The sequence below is a fragment of the Nothoprocta perdicaria genome, unplaced genomic scaffold, assembly GCF_003342845.1.
Source record: "Nothoprocta perdicaria isolate Ctin4 unplaced genomic scaffold, notPer1 scaffold_48, whole genome shotgun sequence".
NCBI classification, from domain to species: Eukaryota; Metazoa; Chordata; class Aves; order Tinamiformes; family Tinamidae; genus Nothoprocta; species Nothoprocta perdicaria.
Window position 1 is genome coordinate 1,414,926 of NW_020455732.1, and position 14,023 is coordinate 1,428,948.

Consider the following 14,023-nt stretch of genomic DNA (forward strand, 5'->3'; position numbering starts at 1 on the left):
TACATTTTACTACTTACACACAGACATTAAAAAAAAAAAGAAGATAAAGAATGAGTACAGAATTCACCACTGCAAAAGCCTCTTTGCTTTAGCTGTATGTTAAAAAATGTGAAATTAATAAAACTATACATATGAAGAACTCTGCATCTGGCTGCAAACGAAGCAATTACAGTGAAGAAAAAAATTTTTAAAAGTGGTATATGAATTTGGGAAAACCAAATTTTGTACTTACGGCATTTGACCACCATCAAACCCCCATAATATAAAAATTGCTTTTCACATACCAGAACAGCAAAGATGTACAGAAAAAAAGTCACCAAGTTTTACAATAAATAGGCAGTATAACAGGCAGTGTCTAAAAAATTAAGTATCACAACAAAACATTGGAGCTTCAGATATTTTCCAGGACTGCCTTCATTGTCGTCTGAGGATTAAACAGCTCATGGTGGGGAAATTTTGACATAATTCTCATTAACAGACATGACTCACGGACAATTCTCCACTTACCTGTTGTGGATGACAGCAAAAGTTTCCTGCGAGCTTCTAAAGTTAAAGTCAATAAAGCAGAGATGTGTCAAACGCAGCACAGTTAAAGCAAGGATTACCTGGTGGCTGGCAGGGTGCTGACCCGTGTAAAGAAAACGGATGGCTCTACTTCTACGTGGAGACCCAGTGAAAGGTTCCTGTAGTATCCTTCAATGTGTCCTGGTCCACCGGAATATTTAAAATTCAGAATGGCTTCCAGTGTCTAAAAGAAAAGAATATATATATTTATATTTGTATATATACACATTTATATATTTGTGAGCTGTGTGGATGGATTAAAGCTAATTTTCAATTCTCAGTGTTTAGGGTTTATTAAATGATACTCTCTTTTATGTGCTTTAGAAACATGGACCAAGTCATTACCTTCCTAATAAAATAGGCTTTTAAAGCCCTCGACAGCAGACACGCAGAAGAAGCTTAAACAGAATTACAGCTCCTGGTCTCTATATAAGTGAGTATAAGCACACAAAAACTAACCCCATAAAAATAAGTGCAGACCTGATAAAGTGCATGAACCTTCTCCATCCATGAAGTTCATCTTAGAGGAACAGGCTTGCCTAGCAAATACTGAAAATTAGGATGATTTTCCAGTGTTAGTGGCAACTCCAAAAGGCAAGGTAATGTAAGGCTAGGGAGACAGTCTTATCTGCAGGTGTCACCAACCTTCAGACAGTGAAAGATATTTTCCCTTTCGATTCAAGATACATAAAGCTGTTTATGAAATGTAGTAACTTCTTTTCCATAAGCTCTAAGGCACAATCTATAAAGATTGTCTTTAGCTTTCAAAAAACATTCATGTTTGACACCATTCTGTCTCTGCCTGACAGACCAGAAACACTCTTACATGCAATTTCTTAAAATTACTGTAACACAATGATTTTAAAACTACCAAATCAAGAATTCAGTGTTTTGCTCCATGTGTGCACAAACATATTTTGCACATTTCCAGTTTGCTTTTAAGTCCCGGGCACTCCCGCTCACTCCTGGTTTCATTTCATTAACACTCATACAAGTCACCTTGTAGTGCAACCCAAAATATCTATGCGGCTGCATTTCCGTCTACTCTGTTTATGCTAATTCCTAATTGGTAGCTAATGAACTCAAGCTTCTATTATGTCAGGCAGGGTAATCAATACTAAGTACCAAAATAAAGGAAAAATGGAAACCCATCCTAAACCTACCTCGTTCTAATTAATCATCTGGATGATTTAATAGAAGTCAGAGACAGGTTCTACACGTGTCTGATGCTTCCAAAGTCTTAAGGTAAGAAAGCATTTCAATTTTAATTAGGATTTTTTCCACAAAAACTCTAGCTATGTATGCTCCATGTGAGTGCTGTACAATTCAGGATGACAAGAAGATTTATACCATATAAACAGAATGTAAAAATATAGATGTATACACACATTTCTTACAGATATATACAAATTCCTTGAAACTCCCCCACACATGCCATGGAAGAACTCCACGCATGGTATGAATGATTGATTTTCCATCCTTGAACAGAAGAAAATCCAACACTTCTGTAAATCTACAAAGCTCCAAATAAGAATAATTTACCCACAGAGGCTCCAACGTGGAGACTCCTTTCAAATGCCAATGCTTAGCTCTTGCTGGATACTTAACAGCCTTGTCAAATCAACACAAATAATAGACTAATTCTGTTATTTTTTAACAATATCCATAGAATTTATTTGACTTTGCTAATCTGCATTGCTGTAAGCAGGGACAAGGTGTCCTTGCAAACATAACCACAGTGGTGGAGTCATAAAAAGGAGAAAGCAGAATGCATCATATCTGGAATTCAAACTATTGATATACACTTATGTATAAAAAACTTTATGGTCTTCCCCTCTTATCTCTCACTTCTCAGACAATTCCACTCCCATATGCAACTCTAATGGGCCACCAGTGATATTCACCAGTGATAAAGGACACAAAAAAATGCCCTGGTTCATCAAGTCCATCTTCTAAAGGGCACTAGAGAAACTCCCTCTGCAAAACTGACTTCTAATCTTCTTCCTCTGGGTGCCATGATGCTTCAATTCTTTCATGGGTTGCACACTTGTAACCAAAGAGCACTTCTTAGGAATTTTGGCTACTGAGAATATTTCATACTATTCTCAGAATAATATTCAGAATTTTATGAGAATATTTCATAATTTGTTCAAATTATGCAGTAGTAACAAAGAGAAAGTCAGTGTTTTGAATAAAGGTGTCCACAAGAGCCACAGCTAAACCTGGAAATAAGGACAGCAGTGACAGCCAAGAGCAGAACAGCAATTCAACTTGGGGCACTCCTAAGTCACTGTCGAGCTGTGCATTAGTCACTTATTCACTAATAAGCAAATTAAGAACAAGGAAGATTACCCATCCATGATGATAATCTCCCTTCCAGCGCTAAGCAAAACACTCCTAATCACCTAAGTGCTATTCTAAAAGATATCACCTCTTTTCTGCTTGCTAAGTTTAAAGATAACACTGCAGTTTCCAGCAATTAAAGCAGATTGTCTACGAAGCAGATGAGCATCAACTTTATTTTCTACCTGTGCAGACTTAAAGCATCATGATAACCTTGATTAAAAAAAAAAAAAAAACACCATCACCACCACCAAAAAAATCTCACTTTCCAACCACAGCAGAAATAAAAGCTCTTTTCTGATACATTTCAGTACAAGAAGTCCTGCTTACTGTAGCAGGGATGTAAAGCAGCTATGCTGCAAATGTGGTATTACTTGGCCAGTCCTGTCCCCTTCCATCAGGCTTTTTAATTTCAAAAAAGACTGACTAGCTCCATCATACAAAAGAATCACCCATGCTGCAAAAACAAAGACCAAAAAATTGCTAAGTATGTTCATTCATACTAAGCTCTCTGTAAATATTAGAAGGATCAGTGGTTCAATTTGTTTAATGGAGTTCTTAGCAGTTTTCAGCATCATTTCTTAATTTTCATCTTCCTCATGTCAGGTCCTCATTTTTTCATTCCATCCTGAAGACAAACTTCCACTGACAAACTGAGAAAACCTTGCTAACATGGTTGAATTTTAGCCAAATGCCAGAGATTCCTCAATTCTGTCATGAAATGGTGCCTGGCCACACATTTGGGTTCACTGTGATACTTGTCACCCACTAGTAATTTTACCTCATACAAAATCAAACCTATCACAGCTGGGAATTATCCTTTTAGCCCCATAATTTGAAGTATCCTCTTGCCCTCGCCGATGCCTCTGGCACTGGTGTCCCGAGCCGGACACTGAGGCCCTTCTCCTCCTTGCCTTGGTCCATCCATCCCCACCAGTCTGGGCAGGCTGCCCCCGTCCAAGGCACCACAGGGCGTAATCATGTTTTTTGACCCTAGTCAGATTAAGGGATTTATATGCTGCTATTGATGACTGTGCTATTTGGTGCTTTAAGGAACAGTATCAACTAGGAATATCTCTATTAGACATCTCTATCTAATATCTCTACTAGGAATATATCCCTATCTCATGTAGGCAAAAAAAAATTGACTCAAATTACCACTCTTCTGGAGTTTTAATTTGCTGTAGACTAACAAAAGTAAAATATTTGTAATTTTCGCTTCTTTCTCTTCTGTTGCTGATGCTACAATCCTTGACTTCACACAGTAACCTGTGGACTAGACGAGTGCACGGTGCGGTGGATCGAGGGCTGGCTGGATGGCAGAGCTCAGAGGGTGGTGATAAATGGGGCCGAGTCCAGTTGGAGGCCTGTGGCCAGTGGTGTCCCCCAGGGGTCAGTGCTGGGCTGTTCAATTTGTTCATCAATGACCTGGACGAGGGCACGGAATGCACCCTGGGCAAGTTTGCAGATGACACCAAGCTGGGTGGAGTGGCCAACACTTCGGAGGGCTGTGCTGCCATCCAGAGGGACCTGGACAGGCTGGAGAGTTGGGCAGAGAGGAACCTCATGAGGTTCAATAAGGACAAGTGCAGGGTCCTGCACCTGGGGAGGAATAACCCCAGGCACCAGTACAGATTAGGGGTCGACCTGCTGGAAAGCACCTCCACGGAGAGGGACCTGGGAGTCCCGGTTGTCACCAAGTTAACCATGAGTCAGCAGTGTGTCCTCGTGGCCAAGAAGGCCAATGGGATCCTGGCCTGCATCAGGAGGAGTGTTGCCAGCAGGTCAAGGGAGGGGATTCTGCCCCTCTACTCAGCTCTGGTGAGGCCGCACCTGGAGTACTGTGTGCAGTTCTGGGCTCCCCAGTATAAGAGGGACGTGGAGCTTCTGGAGAGGGTCCAGAGAAGGGCAACCAGGATGATTAAGGGAATGGAACATCTCTCGTATGAAGAGAGGCTGAGTGAGCTGGGCCTGTTTTCTCTGGAGAAGAGACGGCTCAGAGGGGATATGATTAATATGTATAAGTTCAGGAAGGGAGAATGCAGGCAGGAAGGGGACAAGCTGTTTTCACTGGTGGCCAGCGATAGGACAAGGGGTAATGGCCACAAGCTGAAGCACAAGAAGTTCCGTCTCCAGGTGAGGAGCAACTTCTTTACTGTTAGGGTGACAGAGCAGTGGAACAGGCTGCCCAGGGAGGTTGTGGAGTCTCCTACTCTGGAGGTCTTCAAAACCCACCTGGATGCCACCCTGTACCACATGCTGTAGGTGTGCCTGCTTGAGCAGGAAGGTTGGACTAGATGATCTCTAGAGGTCCCTTCCAACCTTAAATATTCTGTGATTCTGTCTATATAAAATTCAGGCATAATAACAGGGTTGAGGGAAGTAATGGGTGCCTATGAATATCCTTTAGTCTATCCTGTTTGTAAGGGAAAAATGAATGAATGAATGAATGAATGAATGAATGAATGAATGAATGAATGAATGAAAAAAGAGAGAGAGAAAGAAAGAGAGAGAAAGAGAGAGAAAGAGAGAGAAAGAGAGAGAAAGAGAAAGAAAGAGAGAGAAAGAGAGAGAAAAAGAGAGAGACAGTGAGAGAAAAAGAAATAGAGAGATAGACAGACAGAAAGAGCATGCTCGCCACTGCTGATCAGCTGGACCATAAATCTCATGACCACTGCAAAGCCCCCCACTGCAAGCCCCTCACTGGTGGCACCAGAGAGGTGCCACCTCATCTTCCAAGCTTCCTCTATGGAGGAACCCACAATAATTCCTTCTGCCCTGAAACATTCCTTTTCTTGAAATACTGGTATTGGGAGGAAATTTGGGAGGTCAGAGGGGGATGTACTTTGTGATTACCCCTTACGCCTCAAAAGATTCCTTATGAGCCCAAAGTTACTCCAAATGTTGGTTCCCCTTTGCATCTTCAGGGATCAATGCCAGCGTCTGGCACAACTCTGAGACTGCCTGAAAAAGATGCAGGGAAAAAGCTGAAGAGCAGAAGTGAAGAGCATGAACAACCATACACACAGCTTTTCAATCTGTAGAAAACATTGTATCATGGTCCATAAAAATTAACTGCTTTCACAAACTGCATTTTTCACAGGAATTCCTCGCAGGAATGAGGGCACAGTGACATTATGCACCTTTACAGGAAGAGATCTACTCATTGTTTGGTCTCTCACTGAAAGATATTAGTCTGTTCATTCACAGCTACCCTGTCTGCTTTTCTGAAACACAAAATATGCTGTAGTTTTCCTGTATTTTCTAAAAGACACAATATTCTTTGCATTCCTTTCTAATTCTCCATTATGGCTTTAGGGGAAAAAAAAATCTACATTTTTAGAAGAAATCAAACAGTCAAGACAGGACAGAAAGTTCTCATCCGTTTTTCTGAATGTAAATTATAAAGATAACCCAAATCTATAGAGTCCTGGCACCACGGTAGAATTACTAATTTTCCCCCAGTTAGGAAACCTTGTCCCAGCAGATGCTGTCCTTAAAGCACAGAAAAGCACAGCAATCAATAGCAGTATCCCTGACATTATAAATGCATTATAAAATAGCATTATAGAACGGATAGGCACGTGCAGTCACCCTGTAGGACTGAACTGCAGCAAGAATTCTCCACACTCTTTTTTTCTATGCCTACCATTAAACACATCCACGGCAATTCTAAAAAACATGATAAAATTCTCAATGCCTGACAGTCAATAAATGTGCTGCTGTAGTGACCTGAATCCTTTTAATCTATAAATGCAAATTGAACCCAAATTGCTACTGCTGTTGCACAAGGCTAAAGCAAGATTAAGCATAAATTCTAGCACACGTCACCCAGGTGGATTTACACGCCTAGTGTATAAAGCAAGGTGAGAAATAGATGTTTGCTGTACTCAGGTTCTAGTGATTTATTTAGGCACACCTACTGCATGCAACCTCCCCATCTGAGCAGCAGGGCTTGCAGGGCACCGAGGCTGCTCCAGCTCATCCATCTGCATTTCTGTCTAGTTAGGGCGCCCAATGTGCAACCGCAGCGTCCCTTGGCAAAAATAGCACGGCGGCCGTGAAGCTAAAAATAGCTTGTGCAGGCATATGCTGTGAATAAAACAGTTGCCTTTCCCCTCCGCGAGCCTAAATCAGTGAGCTTCAGCACGGAATCCCTAGTGAATACACACAGGAGCTCAGTAAATCCCCCTTAAGCTTACAAGGCATATTCTGAATGTGAGCTGGCTAAAAATAGCCGTGTTTATAATGAGATTGGAGACGTGAGCAGAATAAAATCAGGTTTGCAGGCAGGCAGGCTACAGTCATTGCACATTCACTTGGAGGGTGAATAAAAGGTCACTGGCACAGATAGACTGACAGATCAAATGCAAGAATCTTGTAATGAATTGCATTCAGTTCACATTCAACTATATGCTTTCTAATTAGCTCTTGAAGTTGCTGTGAGTGTCACCATGGAAGAGTTTGGGTCCATGACATGAAACTGCAGGGCCTTTTAGAAAAGGGTGTGCTCGGAAATTACACACCCTTGTTTCCTAGTCCGTGCACGTCAACTTGCAGGGAATGGCAGGGCCAGTCATCATGCGACAGCTTCAGTAACTTCTCCATTTCCCAAATCCTTGCCCTGGTTCTGACACTGCAAGGTGAAAAGGAGACTAAAGGATAGGTCTCCTAAAGACATCTTGGAAGGGGAAATATTCTGCATGCAAAACCAACACTTCAACCAGGCTCTCTCAGCACTGTTATGCATCTATTGCTTCTTACTAATGTTGCTTCTTGTCCACATGCACATGTCCATCACAAGATTAAAGGTTGATTTCCTTATCTGCTACCCTTGGTAAACCTTGTTACAATGCTCATCACCCAAACAGATTGTTCCTCAGTGGCACAGGCACAACACGGAGCCCTACAGAATTACACTGCAGACCACCTTACAGTGAGCAAATGGAGCATTTATCCTACCTTTAATCAACTCCTGACTCATGGCAAGACCTTCGCTTTTATCTCATAGCATATTTGTTCCTTTCAGAGCCTTTTGTGCAAGAAGGCTGGTTGAAACTGTTTCAAGAATCAAAGCGAGACGTATCAACAAATTTTCCTTTTCACCTCCTCGGCACACGCTTCAATGAGTCCTGATAGATTTCCTAGCCAAGACTGCCCTCCACAAAAAAAAAAGACATTTTAACAATATTTTAATATTGTTTAAGTCTGTTGTTATGTTTCTATTTTTACTATACACAGCGGGAAGAGTAAAGCAAATATATCAGCTGCTCTGCTTTTCCAGTGACAGACAATATGAAATTTGCCTTTTCAAAATTTAAAAACTTTTAAAATATCGAAGTACTAGAAACTAATCCCAGGGGAAGAAGGAAAAGAGCCACATGCCCCTGGGCATATAGCCAAACAGAGGTCCAGGATTTAGCAAAAGCAAGCAAAACTCGGAGTTTATAATACACAAACTCAACCCATACAAGGGCACACAAAGCACAAAAGGTCTCCCAAAGACCTCAACTCTAGAAATTAAACATGTATTACAGCTTAGCTAGAAATCAGGTTGCAAGGAGTTGCAAAAATATGAACTATTTCCACTCTAATGCAACAATTTCCATTCTAATGCATCTTCTTTCTTTCACTGGGCACGCCACTCTAAAGTTAATATGCCAGGCAACCAAGCATTTACTCCTACTATTAGAAGACACAGGGTTTAATAAATGCAGTGAATGTGATTTCCTCCCATATTTTTTCTCAATATAAGGAATATGGCCTTGACTCTTCAGTAAACACAAGAAGATAATTGCAGATACAAATCAGAAGGAGAGACAACACTAGAATTCATTTCCTCCCTTCACTGATCCCATTTTGCCGTAATTCTGGCAAGTAAACATGTTCCGTGAAATGAGATCCAGCTCCGTTACTTGCTCCTGGTCCCAACTGCACCAGACAGTCCTACAGGCTGAGAATAAACTTTAAAGTCTACGAGCGTTGCAACTGCAAAAACAAGTTTTTGGGTTTGTTTTGACAAAAGTGGAAAGGCTTCAAAGGCACGAAAGCTATTGCAGGATGTTTTCTCAGAAATAATGATTTCTAAGGGGCTAGTCAGAGATGAGTTGGACTCTCTATGTCAGACCAGGATGCAGGATGAACTCAGCATTGATTTCTGAGCACAGTCTCATGGTTGGGGTGATACTTCCACTACATCACTGCTTCCACACTGCAACGTGACTACTCATACACCTGTATTCTTCACACAGCTCTGTTACGGGCTAAAAAGAAAAGCATATCCCTTAAAAACAATACACAAAATAAAGGCTTATTATATATTCTTTCTGTTTTCCTCCATTCAACACAACAGACTCCAGAAAGTTAGCTAAAGTGATTACAATTAGGTCCAATAACTCACCAATAATGAGAAAATTTGTAAGACAACTACCTAAACAAACTCTTAACAGATTTCTTGCAATATTTTCCTTTTTTTTTTCTTTTTTTTTTTTTTTTTTAAGATAACCAGTGTCTGATCTTTAAAGCACTATTTTGATTCTGGTTTGGATGCTACTTGAATTCCAGTGCAAGCGGCTAGCATGCATTTAAAGGGATTACCAACGCCTATTTAAAAAACACACTGAGTCAGCTCACTCTGAGAACTTATAAATATTCATCAGGAAACTCCCAGTGACTCATAAATTCAGAGCTTTAAAACATGGATTTCCCAACTGTTAGTCACACTCAACTGATTCATAAGGCACAACCTTCGCACCTCTTGTGAATCCCACTTGTTCATCCATAAAAGTCTTCAGAGATACCAGCACTACGGGGAAAAACAACCAAACACCAGTGAAGAGGGAAAGGGAGACTCATCCTGAACAGCTCATGTAGAAAAACTATTTCAGATAATAATACACATTCCTGTTGTCTCTTATTCTGTTGCTGGCGCTGCTGGAAAGAATAGGCCCCATCTTCTTGACATCCTCCCTTTAGAAGTCTTAGAGTGTTCTTATAATGTAGCAATTGTATCTACGATTATTTATTTAGCCCAAAGAATAATATACTAATTAACAAAAAACTAAAAGCTAGTCTGAGAAGCTCTGTGAAAGCAAAAGAAATCTCCAGGACTTCAGGAGTATGAATGGGGACAGCTCTGACAACAGTGAATGACAGAGCTTGTGGGGTCTCCAGCCCTGGGGACATCCAAAGCCATTTGGCATCCTGACCCCTTCAATGTCATCAGGAGTGACCTTATTTATTCTGGAGCTGCTGCTTTTTGGGTTGGTATGAATATTTAACTCTCAAGCAAAGAGAAAAGTATTCAAAAGTACAGTGTCCAATCCAACAAGATATTCTAAAGAAATAACTTACTCTTGTAAAATGTGTATTAAAAGCTTAAAGACAAAAGAAAAAAGGCAGTTAGCAGCACTTTGGTTGGGAACGGAGATCAAAAGGATTTTAAGTTTTCAGTCAAATAAATTCAACGTGAATGAATGTATTTCTCATAAAATTTTTTTTTAGGCTATCTTTGAAAAAAAAAGACGAGTAATTAACTGAAGATTTAGGCTTTACTATATAGAGTGTCAAAACAAATAATCTCAGCAATTCTGATGAAGGCTTTTTTTTTTAAGTCTTTTTTTTTTAAGATAAATAATTAAAATTAGGTGGTGGCTGAATTTCATATTTGCTAAAATATGCCCTCTCTTCTGATTCAGAAATGTAGCCTTTTCAATTGCCTACTAGAAGAAATTATGAACAATGAATACGATAAGAAATTATGAACAATGAATACGATATCACCATGTTCTATTATGCTTAACCTTTTAATGAATACTGTTAAGGATTGTAACATTTAAAAGTCACAGGTTGTTTACTATTAAATCTGTATTCACCCTTTAGCAGAAGTAAATAGTGGTATAAACTCGAAATCAGGCAAAAATGAAGTATAAATAGTCGCCAATATTTCTTGCATCTAGATGACAAGTGTCATAACCTGTTTTGAATGAAAAATACTACAAATATGAAGAATCGAGTTGTTCTTGTCCATCTCCATCATTTTAATTTTATCACACCAAATGGTAAACAATCTGTTTGGTAATCTATTTTTGTGAGGTAACACAAGGGTAACTTTTTTGTATTGGAATAGAAATTTGAATTGAAAGACACGGGAGAAGTCATTTTAAATATACAAGCCACGTTGTTTAATAAAGTGAAAACTACTCCTGAGCACTGCACTTGGGGATTGATTTTTAATTGTTTGCCTAAAGCAACCTCTCTGCATTCAACCTATACGAGAGAGAAATGAAGGTCTATGGATTATTGATTAAGCAAGGAAATTAACTTTTCTATAGCAGATAGGAAGTCCAAATGAGAACTTCTAAAATACCTGTGGTGTTAGCATTATAGGTAATAGTTAAACTATTTGGTTCTAAAAATGTACCAAGCTAGCTACAGTAAACACAAAATATTAAAAATATAATACCTATGTTTAAAATACAATGGGCTAATCTCAACCATAAAATCATGCTGGGACCTTGGATCATTGGGAATTCTGACATGGATTTCCTGGACTTTCTCTCAAGAGCTTCTTTTTCTGCCCCTGATAAATCTCTAATATTCTAAGGAAAAGGTACAAAAGAGGTTATTTCTCCATTTTGCTCTATTTTAATCCAACTCTTTCTAACCAACTCTGTATTCATCGCATCTAAGGAGCCAAAAGGCGATGCTCTAGGGATGAGATAAGAAGTGTTCACGTACGATTATATAAAAGCGTGGTACAGCAAGACAGAGCGTGATTCTCAGTTTAATATTTGAAAATTTATAAGTAGAAAAAAATGAGAAGGTATAAAGAAAACTCAGCAAAAGTGAGGTTGCTTTTGACATATACAAACTCCACCTATTTCATTCCCAGGATTGCCACTTGTCTTGAATTTTGTCACAGGAGACTCCCTGTTTTGATAGGCCTGTCAAGTGCCCTGTCAAACAAGCTTGCAAGATATTGTAAAATTTGTACGGGGAGGTATCTTTCTATTGTGGTGTTGATATGACAGCTTTATGAATGACATCAAGGAAAAATGCTGTGCTAGAGAGCAAATACATGGTGAGTTCTTTACACACACTGCTCACCCTCTGTCTCACCACCCAGATGTTTCAGGGTTTGCTCTTCCCTTCTCCTTCTTTACACAAACTATATTCTTTCACTGTCTCATACACTAGTTCAAAACAATATAGAAAAGATAGCAAAGTATATAACAAGCTTGGCTATTGAAGAGAATTAAATATTACTAAATATAAATAATGTATTTTTATGTATATTATATGTGTAAATATTTGTACGACTATATCTTTTATATATTTACAATATAAAATAAAACACATAAATAAAAAAACAATCCTTTTGGTTCTTTCTCCATGTAACAGAAATTGTGGTAGAAACTTAAAAAAATGATGAACACGGTAAAAGTGGTTTTATGTTTTTACCTATTTTGACAAAATTATATCATATGCACTCTACCATTTTAGAATGCATCTTTCAAGTATTTATGCCAGAGCACATTCATGAACATAAGAAATACAAAACAAGCAAAAAAAAAGTTTGTTTTGCAGCAATAGTTCTAACACAAAAACACATATTTAAGAATTATTAAGTGCAGTCATTTAAAATGAGTACACCCTGAGCAAGTTTGCAGATGATACCAAGCTGGGTGGAGAGGCCGACACTCCAGAGGGCTGTCCTGCCATTCAGAGGGACCTGGACAGGCTGGTGAGTTGGGCTGAGAGGAACCTCACAAGGTTCAACAAGGACAGGTATAGGGTCCTGCACCTGGGCAGGAATAACCCCAGGCACCAGTACAGATTAGGGGTCGAACTGCTGGAAAGCACCTCCACGGAGAGGGACCTGGGAGTCCTGGTTGACACCAAGTTAACCATGAGTGAGCAGTGTGCCCTCGTGGCCAAGAAGGCCAATGGGATCCTGGCCTGCATCAGGAGGAGTGTTGCCAGCAGGTCAAGGGAGGTGATTCTGCCCCTCTACTCAGCTCTGGTGAGGCCGCACCTGGAGTACTGGGGGCAGTTCCGGGCTCCCCAGTATAAGAGGCAAGTGGAGCTGCTGGAGAGGGTCCAGTGGAGAGTGGCAAATATGATTAAGGGACTGGAACATCTATTGAATGAGGAAAGACTAAGTGAGCTGGGCCTGTTTTCTCTGGAGAAGATCGAGGGTGATCTGATTAATATGTCTAAGTATCTAAGGGAAGAATGTAGACAGCATGGGGCAAACTCTTCCTGGTGGCAGCCAGTGATAGGACAAGGAGTAATGGGTGTAAGTTGAAACACAGGCAGTTCCATCTCCAGGTGAGGAGGAACTTCTTTCCTGTGAGGGTGCCAGAGCCCTCGCACAGGCTGCCCAGGGAGGTTGTGGAGTCTCCTTTTCTGGAGGTCTTCAAACCCCTCCCAGAGGCCACCCCGTGCCACATGCTTTGGATGTACCTCCTGGAGCAAGGAGGCTAGACTAGATGCTCTCTGCAAGTCCCTTCCACCCTTCCAACCTCAACCCTTCTGCAATTCTGTGGAAGCTTTCTAGAGGACCTGTCAGCAAGTCCAATGTGTCACCATGTCACTAGGATATCACAGTGGCAGAAGAGTCTGCACTGACATTACACTAACTATGGGGATGGGAGATGATATGGGCTCCCTCCATAAAAATAAGTACTTTTGCAGTAAGATACAGCTAACTGCATAAAAATATTTGCTCTGTGATTAATGAGATGGATTTTATTGTCTCTTACACAAAAGCATATTATTTTGCTCATGACTACAAGCTATCTGCAGGATTTCCATGCTTCTGAAACTCAGTCTTTTCAGTATATGAATGGGACCTATTGACATAAACAGATTTCAATCCCAGATACTCTTAAATGCTTCAGACTTTTTTTTTTTTACAGTAATATCTGCAAGTGACAGGGTTATCAGTCAAAACATGGGACATGCAAGAGAGAGAATTTATCTATGCACTGTTTCAGATTGCTGATTTATCTATTGCTGTTTTTTCTTCTATTTCTATCAACTTAAGAAGTTGACGTCAACTATTTTAATGTATAGAAATGCAGTATACAGAAAATCTACTCGTGACAAAATC

The 14,023-nt window shown here is 40.0% G+C and overlaps 1 protein-coding gene across 1 annotated transcript in view; it reads right to left on the reverse strand.

Moving 5' to 3' along the window:
- Window positions 1-14,023, reverse strand: part of TRAPPC9 (trafficking protein particle complex 9) — a 374,540-nt gene that overhangs the window by 247,003 nt on the left and 113,514 nt on the right. The window contains exon 17 of the mRNA XM_026047148.1: window positions 606-748. Coding sequence (XP_025902933.1) covers window positions 606-748 — 143 coding nt within the window. The remainder of the gene's footprint in view (window positions 1-605; window positions 749-14,023) is intronic.